Source organism: Grampus griseus, assembly GCF_964374135.1.
Source record: "Grampus griseus genome assembly, chromosome: 3".
Taxonomy (NCBI): Eukaryota; Metazoa; Chordata; class Mammalia; order Artiodactyla; family Delphinidae; genus Grampus; species Grampus griseus.
Genome location: NC_139019.1, coordinates 165,727,492 through 165,752,360, shown reverse-complemented (window position 1 = coordinate 165,752,360; position 24,869 = coordinate 165,727,492). Strand labels below are relative to the sequence as shown.

The 24,869-nt window shown below is 57.2% G+C and overlaps 3 protein-coding genes across 5 annotated transcripts; all 3 read right to left on the bottom strand.

Annotated features, from left to right (window-relative positions):
• Positions 1 to 68: 68 nt before the first annotated feature.
• FDX2 (ferredoxin 2) lies at positions 69 to 4,551 on the bottom strand. Its single transcript, XM_082651513.1, has 5 exons — positions 4,288 to 4,551; positions 4,146 to 4,200; positions 3,831 to 3,937; positions 696 to 783; positions 69 to 497 (listed from the first exon to the last, which is right to left on the bottom strand). Exons 1-5 carry the CDS (start codon positions 4,448 to 4,450, stop codon positions 341 to 343), a joined length of 570 nt encoding a protein of 189 aa, XP_082507639.1. The 5' UTR covers positions 4,451 to 4,551; the 3' UTR covers positions 69 to 340.
• A 1,352-nt stretch (positions 4,552 to 5,903) lies between these two features.
• On the bottom strand, positions 5,904 to 18,460 carry RAVER1 (ribonucleoprotein, PTB binding 1). Of its 2 annotated transcripts, XM_082651515.1 has the most exons (14): positions 18,209 to 18,460; positions 16,579 to 16,645; positions 14,521 to 14,990; positions 10,613 to 10,804; positions 10,364 to 10,493; positions 9,932 to 10,026; positions 9,033 to 9,120; positions 8,475 to 8,686; positions 8,286 to 8,379; positions 8,086 to 8,210; positions 7,232 to 7,306; positions 6,627 to 6,767; positions 6,156 to 6,239; positions 5,904 to 6,068 (listed from the first exon to the last, which is right to left on the bottom strand). In XM_082651515.1, exons 1-14 carry the CDS (start codon positions 18,425 to 18,427, stop codon positions 5,922 to 5,924), a joined length of 2,139 nt encoding a protein of 712 aa, XP_082507641.1. In that variant the 5' UTR covers positions 18,428 to 18,460; the 3' UTR covers positions 5,904 to 5,921. The 2 variants fall into 2 exon arrangements, with proteins under 2 accessions (XP_082507641.1, XP_082507640.1); XM_082651514.1 differs by having other exon boundaries at positions 8,086 to 8,379.
• A 222-nt stretch (positions 18,461 to 18,682) lies between these two features.
• On the bottom strand, positions 18,683 to 24,118 carry ICAM3 (intercellular adhesion molecule 3). Of its 2 annotated transcripts, XM_082652173.1 has the most exons (7): positions 23,825 to 24,118; positions 22,920 to 23,186; positions 20,566 to 20,874; positions 19,960 to 20,241; positions 19,433 to 19,687; positions 19,065 to 19,313; positions 18,683 to 18,976 (listed from the first exon to the last, which is right to left on the bottom strand). In XM_082652173.1, the coding sequence occupies exons 1-7, from the start codon at positions 23,937 to 23,939 to the stop codon at positions 18,783 to 18,785; spliced, it is 1,671 nt and encodes a 556-aa protein (XP_082508299.1). In that variant the 5' UTR covers positions 23,940 to 24,118; the 3' UTR covers positions 18,683 to 18,782. The 2 variants fall into 2 exon arrangements, with proteins under 2 accessions (XP_082508299.1, XP_082508300.1); XM_082652174.1 differs by lacking the exon at positions 19,065 to 19,313.
• Positions 24,119 to 24,869: the final 751 nt, after the last annotated feature.

Genomic DNA, 24,869 nt, shown 5'->3' with positions numbered 1-24,869 from the left:
TGCAGTTGTAGACCCCAGGGCCTGGACTCCCACCCGCACCCCCCGCAAGGACACTCAAGATGCCGGAAGTCTGTGAGCCGGTTTTATTATCTCTCCGATTAGGTTCCACCCCTATCCACACCCCCATTTTCAGGGGTTTGGGGGAGGCTGACCCAACAGGGGCCCTGTCCCCACCAGAGCCTGGACGCGGGATCTCTCTGAAGCACGCGTTCTGGCCTTCCGGTTGCTTCCGCCATCTCTCCCGGGCCTGTCCCGTGCTCTGGGCGGGGCTGGCAACTTGGCTATTCCTCCAGTCCTGGCCCTGGGGCCGTGAGTGTCTGGGACCATCCAGCTGCGTGAGTCAGTGGGGCTTGGGGACGTGGCCGTCCACGTAGAAGTTCCTGGTGATCTTGGGCAGGGTGAATTCAGCCCCTTCCAGCTCAGGTGTCAGCACAATCTGGCAGCCCAGCCGGGAGTTCTCTTGGAGGAGGGGGGCCATGTCCAGCATGTCGTCCTCCCTGGAGCAAGGGGGTCAGCGATTATTAATGGGTCTGGGGGAGTGGCCAGAAAGGAAGCTCTCCTGCCAGCAGCAGGAGCAGGGAGAAAAGCTGGGGCTGCCCTCTGCTGCTGACGGGGTGGAACTCTGGACACCCGGAACGCCAAGGCTCAGCAACCAAGCCCTGCAGCTCAGAGCTGGGAGGGGCCCCCCTGCTCACCTCTCGTCAGGAGGAGGCAGAAGGTCCAGGTGGTCCTCGCTCACATACACGTGGCAGGTGGAGCACGCCAGGGAGGCTTCACAGGCTCCTGGGGACAGCAAGTGAGGGAGCATTGGTAAGGGGAGTGGTCAGGCAGGTGCCATTCAGTGAAGGACATAAAGGAGAATCCCTTTGTTTCTTTATTATTATTATTTTATTTTATTTTTTTGGCCACACCACATGGATTGGGGATCTTATTTCCCCGACCAGGGATCAAACCCAGGTCCACGGCAGTGAGAGCCAAGTCTTAACCGCTGGACCACCAGGGAATTCCCAAGAATCCCTTCGTTTCACCACTCGACCCTCATTTCTCCCTCCCGGGCCTGCACGCCCACTGTGGGCACCCTCCACCCACCCTGTCATTGACTTAGCTGGCTGTTCCTGACCTGCACATAGCTTTTGCAAAAGGACGCCCGGGGTTTCCCCCAAACTCCCCAGCAGGCTGAGGACCAGGCTGGATACCTGGAATCGTTAATGAGCGTGGACCTGACTTCAGTGTAGCTGAGAGGGGACAGGCCAGGCAGGTTTCCTGTAGCCTGTGGGCCCTTGCTGCGACCCTGCCACTGTGCTGGGCTTCCCTGCTGCTGCTGAAGGAGGGACCGGCTCACTCAGCATCTAATGCTGCAGCAGGGGAAGGGGTTAGGGAATAAGGGTTGGAAGATGGGGAGTCTGGGATTTCCTGCTTGCCCCTGGACACATTCCCAACCTTCTGATTGATCACTGGGAACTGTGCTCCGAAATAATGTTCCTCCTGGCCTAAAGCCTTCCAAAGGTTTTTTTCTTTTTTCCCCCCCAAAGGGTTTTTATAGCTAGAATAAAACCCAAACCCCTCCACTCAGTCCTTGAGATGCTCCCACCCCCACACTCACCCACTTCAGCCACACCGGCCCCCTCACTCAACTCCTCCATGCCAAGCTCATCCCCACCACCGGACCTCTGCATCTTCCATACTCTTGATCTGGAATGCTCTTCTCTCCACTCCTTCCATGGCTACGTCCTTGTTGTCTTTGGGGACTCAACTGTCCTCCAAGTGCCCCATTTCTTGTCCTTCCCCTGACCCTTGTTATCTCTTAAATAATTTCTGGACAGTATTTATCACAGTGTGAAATTACCATCATAATTTCTGGGTTTACCTGTGCTCTGTCAACCTGCCCTCTTCTCTCTGTACTCAGCACTGAGCCTGGCAGGTTGTAGATGCTCGAGAGATACTTGTTATAAGTGAACGGGACAGAATTCTCTTTTCTCTTCCGGACATGTCGGACAATAAGGGTGGTGCTGCAAGGCAGCCTCCTGAACCAGCAGACCATCCCTGTGGGCTACGGTGACTAATTTGCCCACCCTTCCAGTCTCTGGGGAAGAAACTGTCTGGGCCTCGAAACTGCCAGTAGTTCCCAGGCATCTCTTCCTCAGCCCTCTTTCCCAACTCGTTAGCGTCCTTACCCCATGAGACAGATTATCTAATGTAATCGTCCCAACTACTCACTGCACACCAACTATATGCCAGGTACTACACACTACACATGAGATCTGTTTAATCCTCACAGCAATCTGGTGAGATAGGAACTAAATTATCCCATTTTATAGATGAGGCCGAGAGATGCTAAGGACCTTGCTCACGGTCACACAGTTGGCAACAGCAAAATCTGAACACAGCGCACTTGCCTTGAAAACTCATGTTCTAATCTCTGTCATGAACTGCCAATCACTGGATTCCAGAACAGAACTTTAGGTAGGTTTGCTATGACCCCCACGCCCCACACACACATTCCTACAACTCTCCCCGTCTAATGATTAAATCAGCTCCCTATTACATATACTCAACAGCTAACCCTGTACACTTTTTGTTTGTTTGTTTGTTTTTGTTTTCGTTTTTGCTTTTGCTTTTGCGGTACGCGGGCCTCTCACTGCTGTGGCCTCTCCCGTTGCGGAGCACAGGCTCTGGACGCGCAGGCCCAGCAGCCATGGCTCACGGGCCCAGCCGCTCCGCGGCATGTGGGATCCTCCCAGACCGGGGCATGAACCCCCGTCCCCTGCATCGGCAGGCGGATCCCCAACCACTGCGCCACCAGGGAAGCCCCCTGTACACTTTTTAAAAGACTGCTCTTCCCAGTTGCTCATGATATAATTACATGTTTATGCATGGGATTATTGTCCCTATTAGGTTGAAATTGGTGTGAAATGACACGGGCCTTATCTGTTTTTTACATTGCTACCTGGCACACAGTAAGTGTTCAATATTCATAGAAGAGCAGCACAGATTAGTGGCTAAAATAGGCTGGGTTTGCTTGAATCTAGTTTTGCCACTTACTTGAACTTGGACCAGGTCTGCTCAACCTAAGGCTCAGTTTTCTCACCTATAAGATAGGATAATATTCTCCCCTCCTGCATAAAGTTTTCACGGAATAGATTCAATCAGTTAATATGTGTTAACAAGCTTAAAGTAATGTCTGCTATTATTGTATTTCCTCTAACAAATACTGATTTAATACCTGTTACATCTAAATACCATGACAGGCAACAAATAAGTGTGAACAAGGCAAACAGGGTTTCTGATCTGATTCTGGGGAGAGATGACTAAGAAGGAAACAAAACAATGAGAAGTGCTACGCAGAGAATAAAACACACTGAGATGACAGTTATCGGGGCATGGGGACTTTAGTTGGACCGAGGGGGACAAGACTGTCAGGAAGATGACATTTACATCGGGACCTGAAGGATGAGAAGGAGCCAGAAGATCTGGTGGGAAAGCACTTCTGATGGAACGGCAAATGCGAAGGCCTTGAGGCAGGCATGAACTGGGCTGTTTGAAGAAGAGCAAGAAAGCCAGTGTGGCTAGAAGAGAGGGAGGAAAAAGGAAGAGAATACAAGCTCCTGGAGGGCAGGAGTTTTAGTAACCTCTAGCAAATGCTCAATAAATAACTGCTGAATGAATGAAGGTTAAGAGGCAGGGAATGAGACTGTGGTGAGGAGTCTGAAGTTTACCCATGTTTGGTGGGAAGCCATGCAGGGTTAAGTAGTGGAGAATCATATCTGACTTATGGGGTTTTTTTAACGAATGAATACGGGCCTCCCCAGTTCCCTGTGCCCGGCTCCCACCTTCCAGATCCACCCCATGGCGCTGGGCCAGGTAGAGAACATTGTCCCCGACTCTGCCGCTCACAGGAATCCGTTGGCCTGACCGGTCTACGAACACCACGTTCACCCTGAGGACAGATCGGGGTGCAGATGACGAACTGGATGATGGGCACAGGGACCAGGTGTAATCTAGGATTAGGGAGTCGCGTTTGGGGCTTGATGGACAGGGGATTAGGGTGATACAGAAGGGGGACCCAGGGATGAGGCTGTAGGGCTAGGTGAGGACCGGAAAAACCTCGTGAAATTAGTAATGGGGGACCTGGCCCCCAAACTCACACGTCCCCGGGCCGCTCGGGGCCGCCGGCTTCTTCCTCCCCCGCCGGGCGCGAGCCTAGAAAACACGGTTGGGTGAGCAGCCATGCCGCGCCCGGCCGGCGTCCAATAGGTTAACGCTGCCCGTCCGGAGCGCCCCAGGTACCTGTCGCCCGGAACTTCTTGGCTGTCGCAGGCGCCGCCGCCGCCGCCTCCCCGGACCCCCAAAAGCCCCCGGGTCGGCACCACCAGGCACCCCTGGCCGCTCGCAGTAGGAACCCAGCATTCACGCCTCCCCAGGCCACGGAGGCGGCCATGACAGGCATCATGTGACCCAGAGACTAAGTATGCGCCGTGGCGCACGCGAGAGAGATGGGCCCGTAATTGCCCGAACATAAGCGCCGACATTTTTGCGTGGGGGCGTGCGACAGAAGTGAGTCCAGGAGGAGGCTTGCCAGAGTGAGGAGCCGGGCAGGCTCGGCTGCACCAAGACCTGCAGGGCTTTCCCAGACCTCCCACCAGGCCCACTGTTATCCCAAGAACCAGCCAGGTCTGCTTTCTTTAAAACCATTTACTTACAAACTTTAATTCAGCAAAGGTCTGTGTGAGAAGACTGGGGAGAGGACACCCCCCCGGCCCGGAGTGGATGTGGACCCCCAGAGTCAGGGGAGGGAAGCTGGTGGCCCAGCCGGCCAGGACCAGGGCCCAGGATCACCTCAGGCTGACATGTCCTGCTGGTGGGCAGGGGCAGAGCTTATTGGCATGTTGTTGAATTTTCTAACACTGGGCCAAAGGGAGGCCAGCTCCGGGTGATCTGGCCTGGGGATGAAGAGGCAGAGCTCATCTTCAACATGGAGGAGACAGCAGAGGCTCAGTGAGATGCACAATGCCTGACAGACAGACAGCAGGGGGACCAATTTAAGCTGGCAGAGAAAGCCCATCCCTGCACCTAAGCCTGAGCAGGAGGGCTGGTGGGACTGGTTTGCCAAGACCAAGGCTTTGGCCTTCTACTGTCCCCACGATGGGGGACTGCGGGTAGAGGGGCCCAATCCCCAGGCCAGAGCCATTTGGTCCTGAGTCAAGCTTCCGGAGCTCAGCATCTGAGAGGCTCTGGCCAGCGGGGCCTGGGGCCTGGAGCCTGGCTTTTAAGGCATCAGAAGGCGAGGGGGCTGTGGTAGGGGGTGGGGGACCCGGACCTGGAGTACAGCTCAGAGAGGGCAGGCAGGGGCAGGAGACAGCCATGCCTGCAGCAGTTGTGGGAAACAGAAAAAAGGGCTGAGCCATCTCAAACCGAAAAGTGTGGAATGGAGGCCCAGACACGCTGGGCCTTGAAGGAATCAGAGCTGGGGGTCGTCCTGGATTGTTTAAAAAATAATAAAAATTAGAAAAGGAAACCAAAGTCAGCTGTCAAAGTTAAAAAAGGGGGACAGTCTCTGATCCTCACGGGAGGTCAGGGAAACCTCCAAGGCACTCGAAAGGCCAAGATACAGGAGCGACGAGGCAGGAGAGAACTCCCAGAGAGACGAACACAGGCGGACACAGGGGTGGGGAGAGAGAGCAGGCCATGGCCTCTCCCTCTTAAGGCTGCAGGGTTTCCACACTGGGAGCAGGCCAGAGGTGCAGAGTGGCTCCCAGACGCCCCTACATTCCTTGGGCTCCTGCTGGTTGGTCAGCAAAGTCTTTCAGAAATTTTTCTATTACCGAAAAGAAAAAAAAAAAAGAAAAATAACACAAGACAAAACACCAGAAAACCCAAAAGCGATTTGGTGCAGGCCCTTGAGCATCTCCAGCACTGGCCCCTTAGAAAATCCTCTTGCGCTTCAGGTAGGAATCTGCGTAGTGGCCTCCAAGGCCCTGGGAGTGCTGGCCCACATAGCTGCCTTCTGGGCTAGGCTCGGGTGAGGGCAGCAGGTGGGCGAAGCTGCGTTTCTGGCCACCCAGTGGGGTCTGGAGACAGAGGGGAAGGGGTGGCGGGTCAGGGGCCACCCAGGGGCCACCACTCCCCAGCTGAGAGTCCCCACCCCTCGCCCGTACCTTCAGCAAGTGGCTGTGGCCATTGGGCCCAGGGCCGAGGCCCAGGAGCCCTTCTCCAGAGCCCAGTGGGGAGGAGCCGACCGCCTGGGAGAAATGGGAGAGATGTGGGATGGGAAAGCAAGCAGCCTCCAGAGCAGAGGCAAGGGTTTCAGGTTCAAATCTTGCTGCTGCCACTTACTAGCTATGAGACTGGGGTCAGATTACTTCATCTCTCTGGGCCTCAGTTTCTTCATCTGTGGATTGAGGCTATACCACCCACACCCTGGACTGCCGGGGGAGGAAGTGAGAGGCCAAGAAGCCTGGGCAATACTGGGTACAAGACACACAGGCTCAGGGAGAATGGCTTGTTTCAGCTCGGCCCTGAGCAAAACTGACCCCTGCCACCACCCTGGCCTTGGCGCTGAAGGTCACAGGGCCCCGTGCATCCTGGCTGTCCCTGGGGACCTGTGCTCAGTCAGGGAGGCTCCTCACCTTGTTAAGGTGGCTCTGCTTGAGGCCAGCCTGCAGGCCGCTGGTGAAGTAGGAAGTGGGTGAGCCCGAATAGAAGTGGGAGAGGGGCCCACTGCCACCTCCGCCACCCCGCTCGCCAAAGCCACTGGGTGGGGGGGACATCTGCAGAAAGGGGGCTGGCTGAGTAAGACGGATCATTGCAGTATCACCCCTTCTGTCCCCCAAACAACTCTGGGCTTTGGACAATACGACAGTGGTGTGACAATGCCAGCAGAGGGGCCTGCCCTCCCTTCCTCCTCTGGGGAACCCTCCTCCAGGGAACCACATGCATGAGCACAGGGGGGCCTGCTGGAGGATGAGCTCCATGTGGAGCAGATAAATCACTATAGCCGAGGCTCTTCCCCAGCCTACTGACTGCCAGTTATATGAAGGAAGCCACCATGGACTGCTGAGCCCCAGCTGAACTGCCAGGTGACTGCAAAGAACTGCCCACCCACCACCCCACAGAATGGTGAAAAAATAATAAAATATTTGCTGTTCTAAGTCACAAAGTGGTGGAATTGCTTGTTATGCAGCAAAAGCTAACTGATACACCCAGGAGGTAGGATGGACAGGGCAGCTCTTACTTTGTGTCGGCTGAGTCCATGAGGCCCGAGGGTTGGCTCCCGTGGGTGGGAGAAGAGCCGCCGAGGTCCCACATCCTGAATGAAAGTGGGAGAAGCACGTTGGGTTGGGGTCTGTAACCAACCTCACTCTTGATTCAATTCCACGGCACAGCTGTCACCGGGGAAGTCAGCCCCCTCCAGGAGAGGGCAAACTCTAGTGTATGGGGGCAAACTCAGCCAGCAGGGTGGGGCAATGAGACAGAATAGGTACCCAGTCCCAGGGGGGTGACTGTACCTGGACCCCAGAGGGCTGTGAGAGTGTGTGGCCCCAATGGAGCCAGGGCTTTGGAGTTCTCAAGGCAAGCAGGGCATCCAGGTTGTGTGAACTCCTGTGGTTTTTTTATGTTGGCACTGGCATTTGTTTCGGTTATTTTTTAAAAAACCCACTGTGGGCCAAACACAACACAGGTGGCCAGCCTGCAACGTCTGGCCTAGAGGAAGTCGGAATCATAGAAAGAGCAGCTCTCCAGGGACAGAGACATGAATCACAGAGGGGAGGAGGGGGAGAAGGACAGAGAGACAGAGCGGAGGCTGAGCCCTGTCTCTAAGGAGAAGCAGAAGTGTGGCTGCAGGCCTCTCGGGAGAGAAAAACTGACTGACAGGAAGCAGGGTTTGATGATGCGCCGAGACAAACAGACAAGAGACTTAAGGGCAGGGACTGTGTCCAGCACGTTCCTCGCTGTCTCCCTAACGCTTGGCCTGTCACAATCAGTACTAGAGAAATGTCGGTTTGGAGAGTGACTTGCTCCCAAGGGACAAAGGGCCACAGCAGCCGGCCTTTGGGAGGGCTGCCCCCAGGGCGGCCAGGTACTTACTGAGGGGTAGTCGAAGCCATAGCTGTCGGGCAGCCCTGGATCGGGGGGCAGGCGGGCGCTGGTGAGGGGGCTGAGCAGGCGGGACTTGAGCTGGAAAGCTTTGCTGCTGCCACCACCTCCAGGGGCTGGGGGGTTAGGCAGGGGGCCCTCAGCTGGGCGGCGGCTTCTCCCAGCGCCTCCCCAGCCCCGGGCCTCCTTACCCGCCAGATTGCTGGCTGGGAGCAGGCTGTGTAGGTTCAGGTAGGGATTCAGGGGGATCCGGAAGTCCTTGGGAGGCTCCCCCAGCAGCGAGACCTGTGGCAGGAGGGCCGGGTTCACGAGGGCCCCTGGCAGGGGGGCCCTCGCAAGGCAGGGGGCTGCAATGGTGCTGGGTGCAGGCAGGGCCTTACCCCAGTGGCCGTTGGCAAAGGCCCACTGTCCTTCTGCAGGCCTCTGAGACCAGTGCCTCGAAGCCCCACAGGAGCAGGGGGTGGAGTGAGTTGGGGTGCTGGGGGACCCAGGCCCATGGGTTCCCGGTCACCCCCAGAGGGGCCAAGCAGTGGCGGCAGCAGGGGTGGTGGCTTCCCTCGCCGGGACGGCAGCTCCGGGGGCAGGCCCCCTCCTACAGAGAGAAGGAGGAGGGTGTCAGCAGCCCAACCACACAGGCCACCTCCTCCCAGGGTCCTACAGCCTCCGCTTGGACCAGGGCTAGCAGCCGGGGGGCGACTATGTGCTGGACACTGAGCAGGGCCCTCAAAGTGCATCAACTCCCAGATGTTCATGGCTCCCCAGGGAGGTACGCACCCACACACTCAACTGACAGGCGAGGACACTGAGACCCAGAGGGGTTAGGTCACTTGCCCAAAGCTGCACAGCTGGGAATTTACCATGCCCAGTGAGGAAAGGGGCCCAGGAAGGGGAAGTGGGGTGGGGCCCACAGAGATGGGAAGGAGCAGGGTCTGCATTACCTGCAGACAGCTCCCCGAGGAGGGGGCTGGCCGGCTGGGCCCCAGACTGGAGGGTGCCTAGGGGAGAGTCTCCCAGGATCCCGGGTTTCTAGGGACAGAGTACAATCAGCTGGAGACGAGGGCAGTGGGTCACAATGCCCAGCACACCGAGACTCCAGCCCACAGCCAATCACAGGCAGACACACCGAGTATCTCCCAATGTCTGTGATAGCCTGGGCATCACCCACCCAGCCGATGGTGACCGAGGCCTCCTGCATGCCAGGGCTTGCCCAAGGTGCTGGGGAGACCCAGGGAACACGGACCATGCGCAGCAGATCAGAGCCTGTCACCCACACTGTCAATTACTGTGAAATATCTACACTGTGACAGTCCTTCTTTGGCACCCACCATCTCACACCCAGCCCACTTGCTGATTATCACGGAAGCACAGCGTCTTAACACGCACAACACCACGTCGACTTCAGGCACATGGCGTGTGACAGCCACATGTGGATTCAGTCACTCTTAGCCACACACGGCCCAAGCCCACACACAACCTTACCTTCTGTCAGTTACCATCAGACACATCTGCACCACTGACTTGGCCCCAGTGAATCAAACCACACAGGGCAGTGAGAGAGAAAGTGAGTGAGTGAGTGTGTGTGTGTGTGTTGAGGGGGTGGGGATGAGAGGCCCCTCTACTCCCCTGTACAGCCTCAGCTTTGACTGAGTCACTTCCTGAGTCCTGAGCACCTGCGACAGGCCGGGGCCCATAATGGGCCCCAGGGCCACAGTCTGATGGTCCACAGCCCCACTGATGGTGAACCACCCGTTGGTGGGTACAAGCGGTGTTGGAAACGGAATGACGAGGGGCTGCGGGATGTGAGTGAGGGAGCCCGTGGCCCACGGCCGGCCGTTACCTTCTGACTCTGGGTCTGCAGGGCGAGATGCAGTAGCGCTGTGGACAGGGCGGGCCCGTTGAGCAGCGGCATGGCCGGGGGTGCGCCCAGGAGGCCTATGGGGAGACCCAGAAAATGGGAGGTGGGCCCCGGGTGGAACCCCCCCATCAATTAAACACAGACCCAGGCCTGTGGAGAGCAGGAAACTGAAGCTGCCAGAGGGCAACTGACAACCAAAGAAAAGGGCCTGGGAGATGAGTCCCCCCCAGGAGGGGACGGTCCCTCCCTCCACCACCCTGCCTCCCCTGCAAGGGGCTCAGGGCGCCAGCTCCCTCGGGGCAGCATCACTCTCATCCCAGCCCCTGCGCATGGGCTCATGTCACTGGAAGCTCGGGTGGGAACGGTTGCGGGAGGTGCCCGGTTCTGAGAGCGCTTGGCCCCTGCTTGCCTTACCCTGCTTGCCACCTGCGCCGCCGTGGAGCAGGGGGTTGAGCAGCAGCTGGAGGGAAGCGGAGGGCCCCAGGTTGCTGAGCAGCTGTAGGATGCTGGGCTCGGGCAGGAGCCCTTTGCCCCGATTGAGGGCCTGCAGAAAGGAACAGAGGAGCAGCTCAGGGTCCTGCCTGGCCACAGAGGGTGCCCGCCTGGTCCCCTGGCTCCCCCATCTCCACCCTCTGGGGCACCCTCCCTCTGGCACACGCTCACCGTGGCCTGGGCAGCAATGAGCGCAGCCAGCATGCTGCGGCCAGGGGGCCCAGGGGCGCAGAAGGAGACGCGCAGGTGGCTGCCCCCCAGGGCCAGGCCGTCTGCCCGCTGCTGTGCCTCTTCAGCCATCTCCGCCGTCTCGTACTCCAGCACGGCGAAGCCCTTCAGCTGCCCGTCCTGGCCATACGCCAGCTGGGGGGTGGGGGCAGAGGCAGTCATAAGCACCTGGGTGGCAGTGACCACCATCATGTGAAGTGACAACGGTGACCAGATGAGGATCCTGATGACAGTGACCCCCAGAGAGGATGGACTCGGGGCCCTGCACTGTCCTGTGCCTGGTTTCAGCGTTAGCTCATCGAATCTTCTGAATGGCCCCAGGATGCTACATTCTGCCCATTTTTCAGAGGGGGCAACTGAGGCTCAGAGAGGTCAGCGTGCCCAAGGTCATACTGTTGGTGGGAGGGCAGAGCCACGACCCACTCCATATGGGTCAACTCCCCCAGGCCTTGCTCCAGTGCCACTTTGGGACTTTGCCTGGGATTCCTGAGCACATGCTGCAGGGCTCAAAGAGGAGGGGCCAGCAGAAGAAGCAGGTGGCTCGGAAGTGCAGCCCTGCCACAGACCTCAGGCCGAGGATGCAGGTGGGGCTGGGAAGGGCACACAGCCTGGTGGTGAGGCAGGTGGCCACCAAGCTTGGGTTTGAGGCTGGTGGTGCTGGGCCGGAGGGTGGAGTCACACAGCCAGTGAGTGGCGGGAACAGGGATGTGGTCACGAGCAGGCCAGAGAGGCCCCTTCACCCCCCTTGATGCAGTCATTTGATACTTCTGGCCCACAGCCCCCTCTCCAGACCCTGGGGCCAGATATGTTCCAGGATTGAGGCTGTTTGGGAGATGAGAAAGGAGGGTGCCGCACACACCCTGTATTATGTATCAGTCACCCGCAGTGGGTTCTGAGGCGCCCTGGAAATCAAGCTTGTGAATAGCCCGGCAGCAAGATGCAAAGACAAAGGCCATAGGCGACCCCACACCAGTTCAACTCAGGCTTTGCTGCCCAGTGAGCCTGCCCAAGTCGGAACAAAACTCTTGGTTTTCAGGGTGTTGTAGGCGCTGGAATTGTGGGCCGGGGCTGTCCCAGGGCGAGCAGATACTGTGAGAGCACTCAGCTGGGCCCTGCGCGCCCTTGGGCCAGGTGCCACGGGCGCTGTTTCAGCACTCCCACTTTGCAGGTGAAGTAACTGAGGCTCAGAGAGGGGCAGTCCCTTGCCCAGGCCACAGAGCTGGAGCTGGGGTCAGTCAAGGCCAGGCAGAAGCCCTCAACAGGACTGGGCACCTTGGCGCGGCAATGGCTGTCCTGAGAACCAGTGCTGTTCCTCTTAGGTCCAGAATGCTGCACAGATGACTGCAGTGTGCTTTGGGGCAACGCACTGCCCGCCAGTAGGACATAGCACAGAGTCCATAAAATGGAATATGGCGCAGCTACAGGAGAAATGAGAAAGCTCTCATTTCTGAACATGGAAAGACGCCCAAAATAAAGTCAAACCAATGCAGGCATGGCAATATTTGAGTCAAGAAAAGGGGAATGCAGGAGCATATATACATATCCATTTGAAATGCATAATAAAATCTCACTGGAAGGACACACACAAACTGCTCTGAGAAGGGGTTGTAGGAAAAGACCCTGCGGAGCCAGGAGGGAGTCTTCACTGCAGGGCCCTTGTGGACATGCTAAATTTCGAAATGGGCCTGGACTGCCCATTCATAGAAACGAATCAAGTTGAAAAGGCTTTTTATAACACCCCAGGGTCTTGGGACACCTGCTTTATACACATCCATAGCATTAAAACATTTTTAAGCAACTCTGCAACAAAATGAAGCAATTAAGATACACAGGGACTTCCCTGTGGTCCAGCAGTCGCGGCTCCATGCTTCCTCTCCAGGGGGCATGGATTCGATCCCTGGTCAGGGAACTAGGATCCCACATGCTGCACGGCAGTAAATACATAAATAAAAATTATATATACATATATAAAAAGATACGTCAGTTGGCCTGTGGATAACTGGCAAAGTGAACTGGACTGAGTTGCTGTGGGCTTTCCTTCATGATCTTCTCTTGATTATGTCAAAAATAAAACACCCCCCACATGGGCAGCAAACTCCCGTTGTGGGAGGCGGGGGCACCCAGTTGAGAGCGGGGGCCCCAGGGTCAGCTGCCTGATCTTGGCTCCCAGCCCACCGCTTACTGGCAGGCCAGCCTGCGGAAGCCACTGCACGTGCCCGTCCATGGCCCTCAGTTTCCTCATCTGTAAGATGGGCCCAGCCACTAGACCCACCTGGCAGGGTAGCAGTGGGGATTCAACAGTGTGCTCAGCAGGGGCGGGGAGGCTGTGGGCGTGGGCCCAGTGCCCACTCTGAGTGCCCAGGCAGAGCAGGCTCAGGCCTTCAGCCCACCTCTAGAGAGCACTTCACTTTCACCCCTGGCCAGGCCCGGCACCAAGGCCTGGATGTGCTTCTTCTCACAGTCACGCTCGTCTCATCAGACAAATAGAGAAAGGGGTCAAAGAGCAATCAAGGCCACAAGGTTCCTAAATAGGGGACCGTTCAATCAGGATGAGCATCCTGACCGTTCAACCAGGATGCCCAGCATGACTGGGCTCCTCGGAGGCGGTCTCCTCAAGGCCTGGGACTCAGCAGGTGCTCAACAGACATCTGGTGAATGCCTAAGTGGAGGAATGCGTGAGTAGCCGTTTGCAGTAACCTAGTTACAGAGCACGGCCAGACCCATTTTGAGATGGGGAAAGCAAGGCCCAGAGAGAGAACCTGTAGTTGGCCACAGCCCTACAATCTCCACACGAGAAGAGGTGGCTGCTAAGCTATATGTATATGTCATCTGTGTCCTGAGTCCCATCCAGGGCCTGGCACACAGTAGATGCACGGCAGAGGCAGCAGTGAGCAAAGAGAGGGGCTCCTACCAACGCCAATTCCCCAGCACCAACACCCAAGGCCACAGAGCTGGGGTCTGAGCCCAGTACCAGCCTCCTCCAGGGTGGCCTGGGGTTCCAATGCTGGCTCTGCCACACCCTGGCTGTATGTCCTGGGGCATGTCAACTGACCTCTCCATGCCTCAGTGTCCCCACCTGAAGAAGCGGATGACACCTGCCTCTCCAGGCTGTTACAGGATGGAGGGGTTGCAGGTAAGCCCAGTGAGTGCTGAAGGAATGTCCACCCTGGGGGTCTGTGGGCACGACCACCTGGAAGCTCTCCAAGAGCTGGGTCTGGCCTATTCTCGCCCCACCGCGCCCATCATGGGGCTAGACACCCTCACAGAAGGGCCCAAAAAGTGAGACCAGAATGAACCAGGGATTGTTTTGCTAAACCAATGCATGAGTATTGAACCCCTTCTTATGGAGGAGGGAAACCAAGACTCAGAGAGTGAGTGACTTGCCACAGAGCAGGGCTGGGATCTGGCCACGTCCAACTTCCTGACCTCAAGGCTTAAATGGACTGTGGGCTCCTCCAGAGTAGCCTCCTTGATGCTGGGCCCGGGGCCTGGGACCCAGGAGGCGTGAGCGCAGAAGTGGATGTGAACACAGGGTGAGCAGGCCTCACAGCCATTTTTTTTTTTTTTTTTAATAAAGGTAGCCTCGCCTACGTTTTACAGTGGGGAGGTTAAGCAAGTCGCCAGAGGGTGTGCGGGGATCTGAAGCCCAGCCACCTGGCTCCTCGGTGGGCCGTCACGCACTGCACCATGTGGCCTTTCTAACAAGAAGCCCCTTCAAAGTGGCATCGCTGCTGCCTTACTGAAATGGGACCCAGGAGACTGGAGAGAGCAGGTGACTCAAAGAGCCTCTCTGAGGTGCTCTGGGCTTCGCATCTGCTCCCCGAGATCCCCGCACTGGGCACAGGGCTCACCTGGCAGAAGGTGGGTGTGTGGACGGCCGAGAGCGCCCGGCGCAGGGCATCCACATCACTGAAGCCAGGCGGCAGGCGGTCGACACAGAGGCAGCGGGAGTGGAGCAGGGAGGGCGTCAGCTGCCCGGCGTCTGTCCAGTGCACGTAGAGGGTGCGTGGGCCCAGAGGCTTGCCCAGCAGGTCCGACTTGGCGCGGGCGGCCGAGTCCTTCTTCATGTACTCGGCGAAGCCATAGCCCTTGGAGTGGCCGGTGCGCTCGCTGTAGACCAGGAAGCAGCGCTCCAGGCTGCCAAAGGGCCGCACCAGCTCCTCGAACTGCTGCTGCGTGAGGCTAGGGGGCAGGTTGGCCACGCACAGCAGGGCGTCCGTGGGCTGCAGCTGCACCGACAGCTCGCGCTCCCGCAGGCGGCTCTGGTGGAAGGCGCTGATGGCGGCCTCGGCCTGCTCCCCGTTCAGCAGGGTCACGAAAGCTGCAGCGGGAGGGAGTGTGGGTCAGTGGGGCCCCCGAGGGCCTGCCCCTCCACCCCATGGTCGCCCACACCGACCTCCCTCCAAACCACATGTGACCTCAGAACACCGAACAGCCAGGACATCGCAGGCAGCACCTGAATGGAACAGTCACCAGCCTTGAGCAACAACAGTCAGCACCTCCTTGCAACCCACGGTGACGCTCACCTACTGGGAGCCTGGCCCCATCCTAAGAACTACATGTGTAACTCGGGTGACACACAGGGTAGTGGTTAAGCATGTGGTCACTGGAGCCTGGGTTTCAACTCTAGCCCCTGAGTGGCTTTGAGGTCTATTTCCTCGTCTGTCAAATGGGAATAACTTACTCCTCACAAACACTAATTTTCCAGCAATGAAATGGGCCCAGAGCAGTGCCCTGCCCAAGTGCCTGGACTTGAACCCAGGCAGGCCGGCTCCCAGGCACCCACAGTTTTTCAGGTGTTTTAATACGTTTGGCTTCACGGCCAACTCCAACAGGTCATGTCCAATTTGCTGGTGAGAAAACCAAAGCTGAGGAGGGTAAATCACTTGCCTATGGCCACAGAGTGAGGACAGACCAGGACTAGAACCCGGGTCCATTTGCCTCCAGGGCCCAAGATCTTAAGCACTACTCCGGCCCACCAGCTAGGTCTCGAGGGCTCACCAGTCCTCAGTTCCTTCTCAACCATACTATAGTTCACAGGCAAAGGCCCTGGCTGGTTTAACATCTGGCCCAAAGCCTTGTGGGCACAGACACCCACGGAGAGCCTCCCATGTAGGGGGCCAAGGCTGACAAGACCTGTCCCCGCTCTCGCAGAACTGACCACCACGCGCAGGAGGCAGGTGAGTGGGCTGGCAGCGACAGCCTAGGGTGGTCGGTGCTATGATGGGGCGGAGGGGGGGTGCGCTCAGGGCATTGTGAGGAGCTGCCTGACGCCAGCTGGATGGAAGAGGAGACAGCTAAGAACAGTGGCAGAGGGAACAGCCTGGAACCTTAGGAACCTGAGGAGACGATGAGGCTGAGGCACATCGTTGCAAGGTAGTATCAGGAAGAGCCTCAGACAGGTTTTGAGAAGAGAGAAGAATGATCAGGGTTAGGACCAGGTATGATCAGATTTGCAGTCACATCAGAGCTGGCGGTCTGGGGGAAGGCAAGCAGGGGAGTAAAATCGTGGAGGCAGAGAGGCCAGAGGGAGGCTGCCATTTCGGCAGAGATGTACCCTAGGTCCAGCGCAGGACAGACTGTTGCCCCAATCTGTCCCTCATCTTGGGCGCCCATCGTGGGGCATCCTTGATGTTCCTCTTCCAGGCTACCCAGCAGATACCTGGGCACTGGGTATCCATTCCCAAGCCATCCCCCCGGCCGGCCAGTCACCCACGCCTGTCTGATCTTCTCCTGCAAGTCCTCCAGAACAACTGGTGCCCCTCCATTCTCTTGGCTTCCTTCTGGTCCAGATCCCCTCCATCACTGCTGAATGTTGGGCCTGAAGTTCATGAGACACTGGGCCAAGATTCTCCCAGCTTCAGGGGCTGTCATCCCCTGCCCCTAGCCCACCCTGCAGTCCCACAAACCTGTCCCTTTGTATTTGTCCACAAAGCAATACTTGAGCTCATAGTCGCCGAGCAGGTCGTGCACCTCCTGTGGAGACAGAAGCCAAAGGACAGGGAATCACCGAAGGCTGAAGGGAGCAACCCAGTGCCACCTTCCCGTGGACCAGCTATGAGGGCAGGTCAATTACCATCCCTATTTTACAAAGGAGGAAACTGAGTCTCAGAGCATCTACTTGCCCAAGGCCATTGAGGCCATACCTGGCAGAGCTGGGATTCAGAGGTTAGCTGCAGATCCCATGCTTTTAACCAACAAAACACACTCTTATTAGAGAGTCAGGTGTGTCTGAGTTCAAGTCCCAGCTCTGCGTACACCCACAGGGAAGTTGTTTAACCCATCTGAACCTCGGCTTTCAAGACTGACTCTTTCCAACAACCTTGCAAATCAAGTATTAACAAATCCACTTTGTACATGTGGAAACTGAGGCTCAGAAAGGTGAAGAAAATTGTCACAGGTCATCCAGTTGGTCAGGGCAGCAGTGGGTATGCCACCCATGGGCACCTGACTGGGGACCCTGTGTACTTAATAAGCCCACATTGTGTGGCTTCACGTGCCTCCCCATTCCCTCCTACTGGCAGGGCTGCCTTCTTGAAAGCCAGCTATGGAGGCGAGGCTCTGGGGTCTGCTTGTGCCAGACACACTGTGCACCCTGCAGGAGAGACAGCGTGTTCCCAGCTGAGAGATGGTGTGGGCACTAGGAGGATGGCTGACTCTAGAAACAAACCAGACTATGCTTAGGGGTGCCTGCCCCAGGTCTGTCCCCAAGTCACACTCCTCCCAACACTCCTAGGGCCCCACCAGCCATGTGACCACCCATGGGCAGAGAGAGCCAATGGCAGGTGTGTTGGTGGGCCAGAGACCAGAGATTCTCCACAGCAGGAACAAAGAACCCATTCCATCGCTGATGGGCAGGGCAGACCAGATGCAATCTTCCTGGGTTCAAAGAGCACTGGGAAGTCCTGCCCCATTTGGCCCCAACAGAAGAGCACCCTTGGCCAGATCAGCCAAGGGGGGGCTACGTGGAACAACACCCCCCCCCCCTTTTCTGCAGGTCTGTGGCATGGGGACAGGAGGAGACTCCATTTTTCCAAATTAATCCCGAGGCTTTTGGGGAAAAAAGACCCCAGAAGCTGCTATAACTTCCGGATCTACCTCTAAAAGGAGTTAATAAACGCTTGCTAGGAAAAGGCATAGTCTAGTCAACCATGAAACTTATGGATATGAAGTCCCACCACTCCATGGTAGAGCAGGAAGAAACTGGCGTCCCGGTTTCCACAGTCCCAATCTGGCTGCCCATTCACAATCCCCCAACGTGGCCAAAGCTGCCCGCCCCCTTCCATTCCCCGCCCCCTTCAATCACTTGGTTTCGTCCAAGCCTGTGGTCGCCCCTAACAACGTCCCCTCAATCAAGTTGGTTTCATCCTCCATCTCCGACCCCCCACATCCCGCTCTTGGTCTCTCCCGACCCCGCGTGGATCCCGCGCTTGGACTCAGCCTACGCCCCCCGCCAGAGCGTTGGTGTCGCCCGGTTCCCCCCGCGCACGCGCACGGTGGTATTTCCCGCCACGCTCCCACAGGGCACCCCCCCCACACCTGGTTGGTCACGTCCCCCGGGAGGCCGCGGATCAGTATCTTGCGGCGGTTACGGAACTGGCGCTCGGTGTGTTCCAGGCGTTTCCGGATCTCCTCTGGATCTAGCGGCGGCAGTTCTTCTTCAGGCGCCCGGCGCTCCGCGACATCACCAGCTTCAACCTCGGCCCCAGCCTCCGGGCTCAGCGGGGGCCGGTGAGTAACGGACACGTCGGCCGCCATCTTGGGAAACCCGGCGCCTTCTGGGACCAGCGAGCCGAGGCGGAGCGGCATAGAGCGGCAACGAGGGCGCGTCCGCCGATTGGCCGAGAGAATCCCCGCCTCCTTCCCGACCCCTCAGCCCATTGGATAAGGCCCCGCCCGCCTCTCAGAGTTCAAGCCGCGTCTGGGCGCTACAGGCTCCGCCCTTTTCCGCTATCAAGGTGTCACTCAAAGGACGCGCGGAGCAGTGGGATGGCAAGCCACAGTGTGCAGATTTTAAAGCCTTTATTAGTGCGGAATTCGGGGATGCAGCCAAACCTCCGTCGTCTTTGCCCAGTATCACGGCACTTTGCCCAGTATCATGGCACTCTGATGCTCAGGATAACTCCACTGCCACAGCCTCGTCGGGCTGTTGAGGCGCGAGGGGCAACCAGGTGCTGCTTTGCCTCACGTGGTAGATGTCACGCCGCTTCTGCACCCCAAAGACGTACACTGAGGCCGCAACGAGGGTCACCAGGCCCAAGATCGTTAACACCCCCAGGACAATGGTGATGGCGATGGGGTTCCGACCTGTGCAGAAAAGCGAGGAATAAATACACGCGTCTCGGCCCCTCCTAAGCTTGCCCGTCTAGAATAAATACGCCCCGCCTAGGCTCACCCTGAACGTCCATCATCACTGTCAGAACGTCCGTGCCCCGTGAGCTTGTCGCTTGGCAATTGTAAGTGCCACTATAGTTTAACCTGACGAGGAATGGGATGCCGACGGGCACCTTGAACTTGGAGGCTTCCTGCAGACACTGTAGTTTGGGGTTTGGGTTGCCCCGGGCCTGGCACTGCAGGATATGCATAGTCCTGTCTTTCCACGTCAAGCGCTGGGGACATTTAGCTCGGTCAATCTTGGGGCCGTCTGTGGGACCACCAAATGATTAGATACACCCGACACACCCGAGGCACAATGGGACAAGGGAGAGACAAGTCTTCCCAATCAAGGAAGCAAGGGATTAAAGGTCAGAATGACCTACGCACACAGGACACGCAACTGGACGCTCCTGTTACGGTGCAAGATCACCCCATGCACCTCGAGGGTGGCATTGCAGAAGAAGGTGCGCCTGTCGTCCTTCGCAGTGGCGTTTAGCTGAAGGTGGGCAGGCTGTCCCGGTGCCGCGGCTGGAACTCCGTCCAGCGTGACCCGGACTCGGGGTCCGGCCGCGCAAGTCACAGTTACTGTGGTCCCCTCGGTGGCGTTAGGTTCTCTCAGGGTCAGGTTGGGCCCCTGGAAGCCTAAAGGCGGAGCATTGCCCAGGAGTTTCATGACCACACACCTCCCTTAGGTCAAGCCCCGCCCCCACCCGCCTCCTTCCCCTCGGAGTATCCAGGCTACGCCTTCATCTACTCTGCAGCCCACGCCCAGTTTGGGGCGCTCAGGCTCTTCTTCTCGAGTCACTTAGGTCCCGCTCCTCTCCAGTTTAGTCTCCGCCCGATGCCACGCCCCCTTGGGCTATGGAGGCCCCGCCCCTTGCCTCCTGAGTTATTTTGGCTCCGCCCCCTCTTACTATAGGCCTTCACGTTCTCCCGGGTCTCGCGGCTCTCGCCCCCCAAGGTCACGTTGCAGACAATCTCCTGAGTGCTTTCCTGCTCTGCTTTCGCTGTGGCTGTGGCCGTGAGTGTGTTACCGTGGCTCACGACTGTGGCATTCAGCATCTGGTCCCCCAGCGCCAGTTGCACCTGGGCCTCCGATGCTGGGAAGAGCCCATCCAGGGTGCAGTCAACGGGCCACGACGTTTCCACCTCCGAGAACCGGGGGACAACGAGGCGCGGGGGCGTCATGGGCATGGCTTGAAAGAAGGGTGGGAGTGAGCGGGAGGAGGTCTCACAGCCGTGGAGGCCCCTTTTCCCATGACACTCATTCCCACAAACCAGGGTCCTTCTTTCCCAGGATACCTTGCGGCCTGGGTCACCCCCTTCCCAGGACACACACTCACAGCCTTCTCCAAAGGTCCTATGGCTGCAAGCCTCCCATATGAGGCTACCCGTCGCTAAAGGCATGTTTTCCCAAAAGCCCTTGAGGTCCAGGCCACCCCCTTTTCAGGAATCCCGCCGCCAGGGCACCCTTACTCTGGCTCCGCTCATCACCCACCGTCTGCAGTCCCTTCCCTCACCAAAGGTTCGGAGCTTCCTGGGGGCCGAGCTGTTCTGGAACAGTCCCAGCCCTTGGGACCGCAGGTCCAGCTCCGTGCGGCAAGAGAAATTGGCGCCATGGTCATCTCTGCTCGCCAGCACCGGGACCGTGACCTCGGCAGGCTCCCCGTCTCCCGCTGGCTGACGGCCCAGCTCCTCCTCCCCACGAAGCAGCACCACGGTGAGGTGGTCCCGGGGGGCCCCGCCGGACACCATGCAGCGCAGGGTGAGGTTCTCGCCCACGGGCTGCCAGTGGGGCAGGGGGGCCAGCTCCAGGCGTTCCGGGAACCCTGCGTGGGGGGTATGAAGGGGAGAGTAGAACTTAGCAGCCAGCCTGGCAGCCTCCACACTAGGGAGTGGCGAGGAGTCAAGGGTGGCCCAGTGCAGAAGTGTGAACTTTGAGTTAATAAACCTCCAGGGCTTAGAAATGTGCTAGTATAAGTGTTTGCTATTATCATGAGCATCATGATTATTATTTCCTGTTTTGTCGGACACCTTGCCAGGCACTGAAATAAAAGTCAGATTTTCTGTTCCCAAGGACCTCACCATTAAGTGGGGGGGGGGGGAGGAAGGAAGGGGACTAAAGTTTATGGCCACTTATGATGTTAATAGTAATCATAAAATTTCCTGTTTATTTTGAGTTGTCCTTAGACTTTCCAGATGTCATCCACCTTCATTCACACAGCAACCAAGTGAAATCTCTTCTATTATTCTTCCCTTTTATGAATAGAGAAACTGAGGCCTAGAGAGGTGAGGATGAGGTGATCTGCCCAAGGACGCACAGCCAGGAAAGGGCAGAGCCAGGGTTAGACGGGGGTTTTCCCAAACTCCAGACCTGTGTGTCCACCTGCCTCCTTGATATCAGGTCTAGAAACTCCCCTGACCCCTCCTCCCAGCTTCTGGCCTGGACTCTGGTCTTGGCCTTTCCCAGAGCTTGGTCTAGCCCTCCCCAATCAGTCCCAGCTGCTCAAGGCCTAGGGCAGCCTCTGAGGGTGCGCTGCACAGTCCTTGGGGACTCAACAGCCCCAGGCTGGGTTCTCTCCCAGCTGCAGCTGCAGTGGCCCTCACAGGCACACATACCAAACCCTGGGCCTCCTTTGGGGGAGCATCTCTCAAGCCTGGATCTCAAGCTGTCACACACAGGCCTACGGACTGGCCGCTATGGAAAATATTTAACATCTAACTGTAATTTTAGAATATTTAACAAGGAGGCCCCCATCTTAACCTCTGGTTGAGGGACAGTGGTATGCTGGCCAATGCTGATTATGCCTGGGCTCTCTGGGGTGAGGTGGGGGAGCCCCAACATGGAGCATTTGCCAATTTCTGTGGTGTAAATACTTTGGCTGATTTCAAGCTACTCAGTGTGACACATTGAGTAGCTTGAAATCAGCCACTCAGTGAGCTGGGAAGAGACGAGCACCATGGACTCTCATGAGCCAGGACCAACAGGCTCTTGCACAGCACTGGACAGAAGCATCTCACGGTCACACAGATGGGGACACCCAGATACACACATAGGCAAACATATACACACGCAGATGTACATGTTAAAACAGAAATACACACAAAGACATATACAGACACGTACTGACACAGACATCCACACTTGCTCACACACAGAGATACACAGATAACGACATACAGACATATATAGACATTCACACATAGAGATATACACAAATCCAGAGACACGTACACACAGGCACACACAAACATACAGACAGACACATATACAGACACACAAGTACGCTCACACGGTCTCACAGAGATAATGACAGATACAGAAGCTCACAGACACACACATAGGTACACAAACACGAATACAGACACTGGTGCACAAAGGAGCATACGCACAGTTACACATGTACACTACACTTTTCTATGGCTTCACAAAACAGTAAGCACCATGACTGATGTACTCTGCTACTTTCTAGTCTATTGTTTTGTTGTTGGTTTTTTTTTTTGGCCACACTGCATGGCTTGTGGGATCTTAGTTCCCTGACCAGGGATTGAATTCAGGCCCTTGGCAGTGAAAGCATGGAATCTTAACCACTCGACCGCCAGGGAATTCCTCAGATATATTTAAAATGCTTATCGGGACCCAAATAAATTAATTCACAACTGCTGCCCTGGCATGTGGTCGAGATGCATCTCTCTGTCTCTGTCTCTGTCACACACACCCACACACACACATTCAGGTCCAAGCTCTGGGTCAGAGCCCAGGTCCATTCCTGCAAACTCAGGGCCCTCATGCCTGCCCCGCTCCCCTGCACCATTGGTTATCTAGCCCCACTGCTGCCCGAAGCCAGCTCCACCTCCAGGCACAGCCACTCACGGTACACTGTGATGTTAGAGAAGCCTATCATCTGGGAGCCATTGCAGAAGCCAGAGCAGAGGAGCTGGGTGTCACCAGTCACATTGCTGAGTTGGAAGGCTGCCCAGCCCAGGCCACGGCCCACCGACTCCTTGAGTAGGGACGTCTCCAGGAAGATGAGTCCAGCGCTGGGGCAATCTGTACTGCAATTTACCAAGAGGGACTCTCCGGCAGGCACCACTGGGTTCTGCGGCTCCACTCGCAGCTGCAACTCCTGCCCTTGGGTACCTGGGGGAACAGAAGGAAGCTCTCCTGGGGGTTCCAGTGCCCCCCAACCCACCCATTTGCAGGCTCCACCATTCAAAACTTCCTCTTGCCGAGATATGATGGTCTCTGCCTTCATGGTGCTTCAGTTTAGTGAGGAAGACAGATGATGGATCAGGAACCAAGGAGAGCTGGGAGGGAGGCCAGGGGAAGCCCTGATCAAGCCTCTAGGAGGAAGTGAGTCAAGGAAGGCTTCCTGGAGGAGGGGACCACTATGGTCAGTTTTAAAGTGTCAAGGAGGCGTTAGCCAAGTGAAAGGGAAGAGTGATCCTGGCAGACTGAAGAGCATACGCAGAGGTTGAGGGTCCAGATGGACCAGGGAGGGAATGCATGCATGCATGCGTGCTTGTGTGTGTGTGGGTGTGTCGCGCAGAGGGAGAAGAACAAGTCAAATGCAGGGACTGTGTCTCTCCGGGAGCCCTGAAGGCTGTGTTAAGAGGCCACCACTTTCTCCCGAGGACACTGGGGAGCCCCCTGGCCGATCTGAGTTTAAGAAGTGTTATTGGCACAGCCCGGGCAGCAGGGTGTGAGGCGCTCTGTTCTCCTTCCCCTCCGCCACCAATCCCGCAACTCCAGCGCCCCCCCAGCTTGCCGGGCCTCACCTGGGGGCAGCAGACAGCAGACTAGAAGCAGAGAGATGAACGAAGTCCAGCAGGCCCCGGGCAGCGGCCCTGAGGGCATCATGGTGGCCAGCCTGTAGGAGGAAGTTGCCTTCATGAGGCGCTGGGCACTGGAGAGCAGGCGGGTCACCCAGGGGAAGGAAATACAGCCACCGCAGTTAAGAATGCAGAAGCCCAGGGGCTACACCTTGCCCAGGCCTAGGGAGGGGCAGGGGAATATTGCGCAGCCCCAGTGCTCCAGAGTGGGGGGCCCAGGGAGGTGGAGGGCGCTGGCCAGTCCCCAGGGAGTCTCAGGTAGGGTAGACCTCAGTCACCGCCCCTCCCCACACCCCCGGCCCCCCCCCCCATGAACCCACAGGAAGTGCTAATGCAGTCTTCTTCCTTTGTTTTTAGCACAGGAAAGCCTGGAGGGGGGAGGGGGTGGAGGTGGTGAGACACCTCCTTCCTGTTGAACTTAGGTGAAGGGCGGGTGTTCTGTTCCCAGAGAGGAAGTTAACGGGGGATAATCAGACACTTTCCTTGAAGGGATAGGGTGGGATTTCAAGGCAACATTTTGAGGAGGCAACAACAATGGGTGGACTTCTAGGCAGGGCTTCGCGCAGTTAGCGCGAGATCCCAACACTCCTGGGGGGCAAATAAGAGATTTGGGGGGTGATAACGAGGTACCCCTAAGATAAGTGAAGCCATGAAAATGAACAGAGCCCACATTTATTGGGGACTTGTGCTAGGCTCTGTGTTGGCTGCCTGGGTGGCTTTTATAGGGCCCCTTATCTTTGAAGATCTTGTGGGTGGGGTCCCCCGTTCCCTGTGTGCAGTGCTGAGGTAGAGTGCTTGGGGGACAGCTAAATCCTGAGCCACCGTCTGCCAAGGGTGCTACTTGTAACCGGCTCTTACCCCTGTCCCCCTCCCCCCTTGCCCTTCTTCTCCAGGTAGCTGGTCTCTTTACCCCAACAGTAGGGACTTGGCGGGGCGGGGAGAGGGGTCAGGTGGGGACTCCCACCTCCATCAGTTCCATCTCTCAGGCCTC

Coding starts and splice junctions, on each gene's coding strand:
- ICAM3 (XM_082652173.1), bottom strand. CDS start 23,939: ATGAAGGCAACTTCCTCCTACAGGCTGGCCACCATGATGCCCTCAGGG. Junction 20,242..20,565: donor CAGGAAGCTCCGAACCTTTG/GTGAGGGAAGGG, acceptor CCTTCTTTCAAG/CCATGCCCATGACGCCCCCG. Junction 19,314..19,432: donor CGTCCAGTTGCGTGTCCTGT/GTGCGTAGGTCA, acceptor GTGGTCCCACAG/ACGGCCCCAAGATTGACCGA.
- RAVER1 (XM_082651514.1), bottom strand. CDS start 18,427: ATGGCGGCCGACGTGTCCGTTACTCACCGGCCCCCGCTGAGCCCGGAG. Junction 6,768..7,231: donor ATGGACTCAGCCGACACAAA/GTAAGAGCTGCC, acceptor CCCTTTCTGCAG/ATGTCCCCCCCACCCAGTGG. Junction 6,240..6,626: donor AGCAGAGCCACCTTAACAAG/GTGAGGAGCCTC, acceptor CATTTCTCCCAG/GCGGTCGGCTCCTCCCCACT.
- FDX2 (XM_082651513.1), bottom strand. CDS start 4,450: ATGATGCCTGTCATGGCCGCCTCCGTGGCCTGGGGAGGCGTGAATGCT. Junction 4,201..4,287: donor CAAGAAGTTCCGGGCGACAG/GTACCTGGGGCG, acceptor CGTGTTTTCTAG/GCTCGCGCCCGGCGGGGGAG. Junction 784..3,830: donor CCATGGGGTGGATCTGGAAG/GTGGGAGCCGGG, acceptor TGCTGTCCCCAG/GAGCCTGTGAAGCCTCCCTG.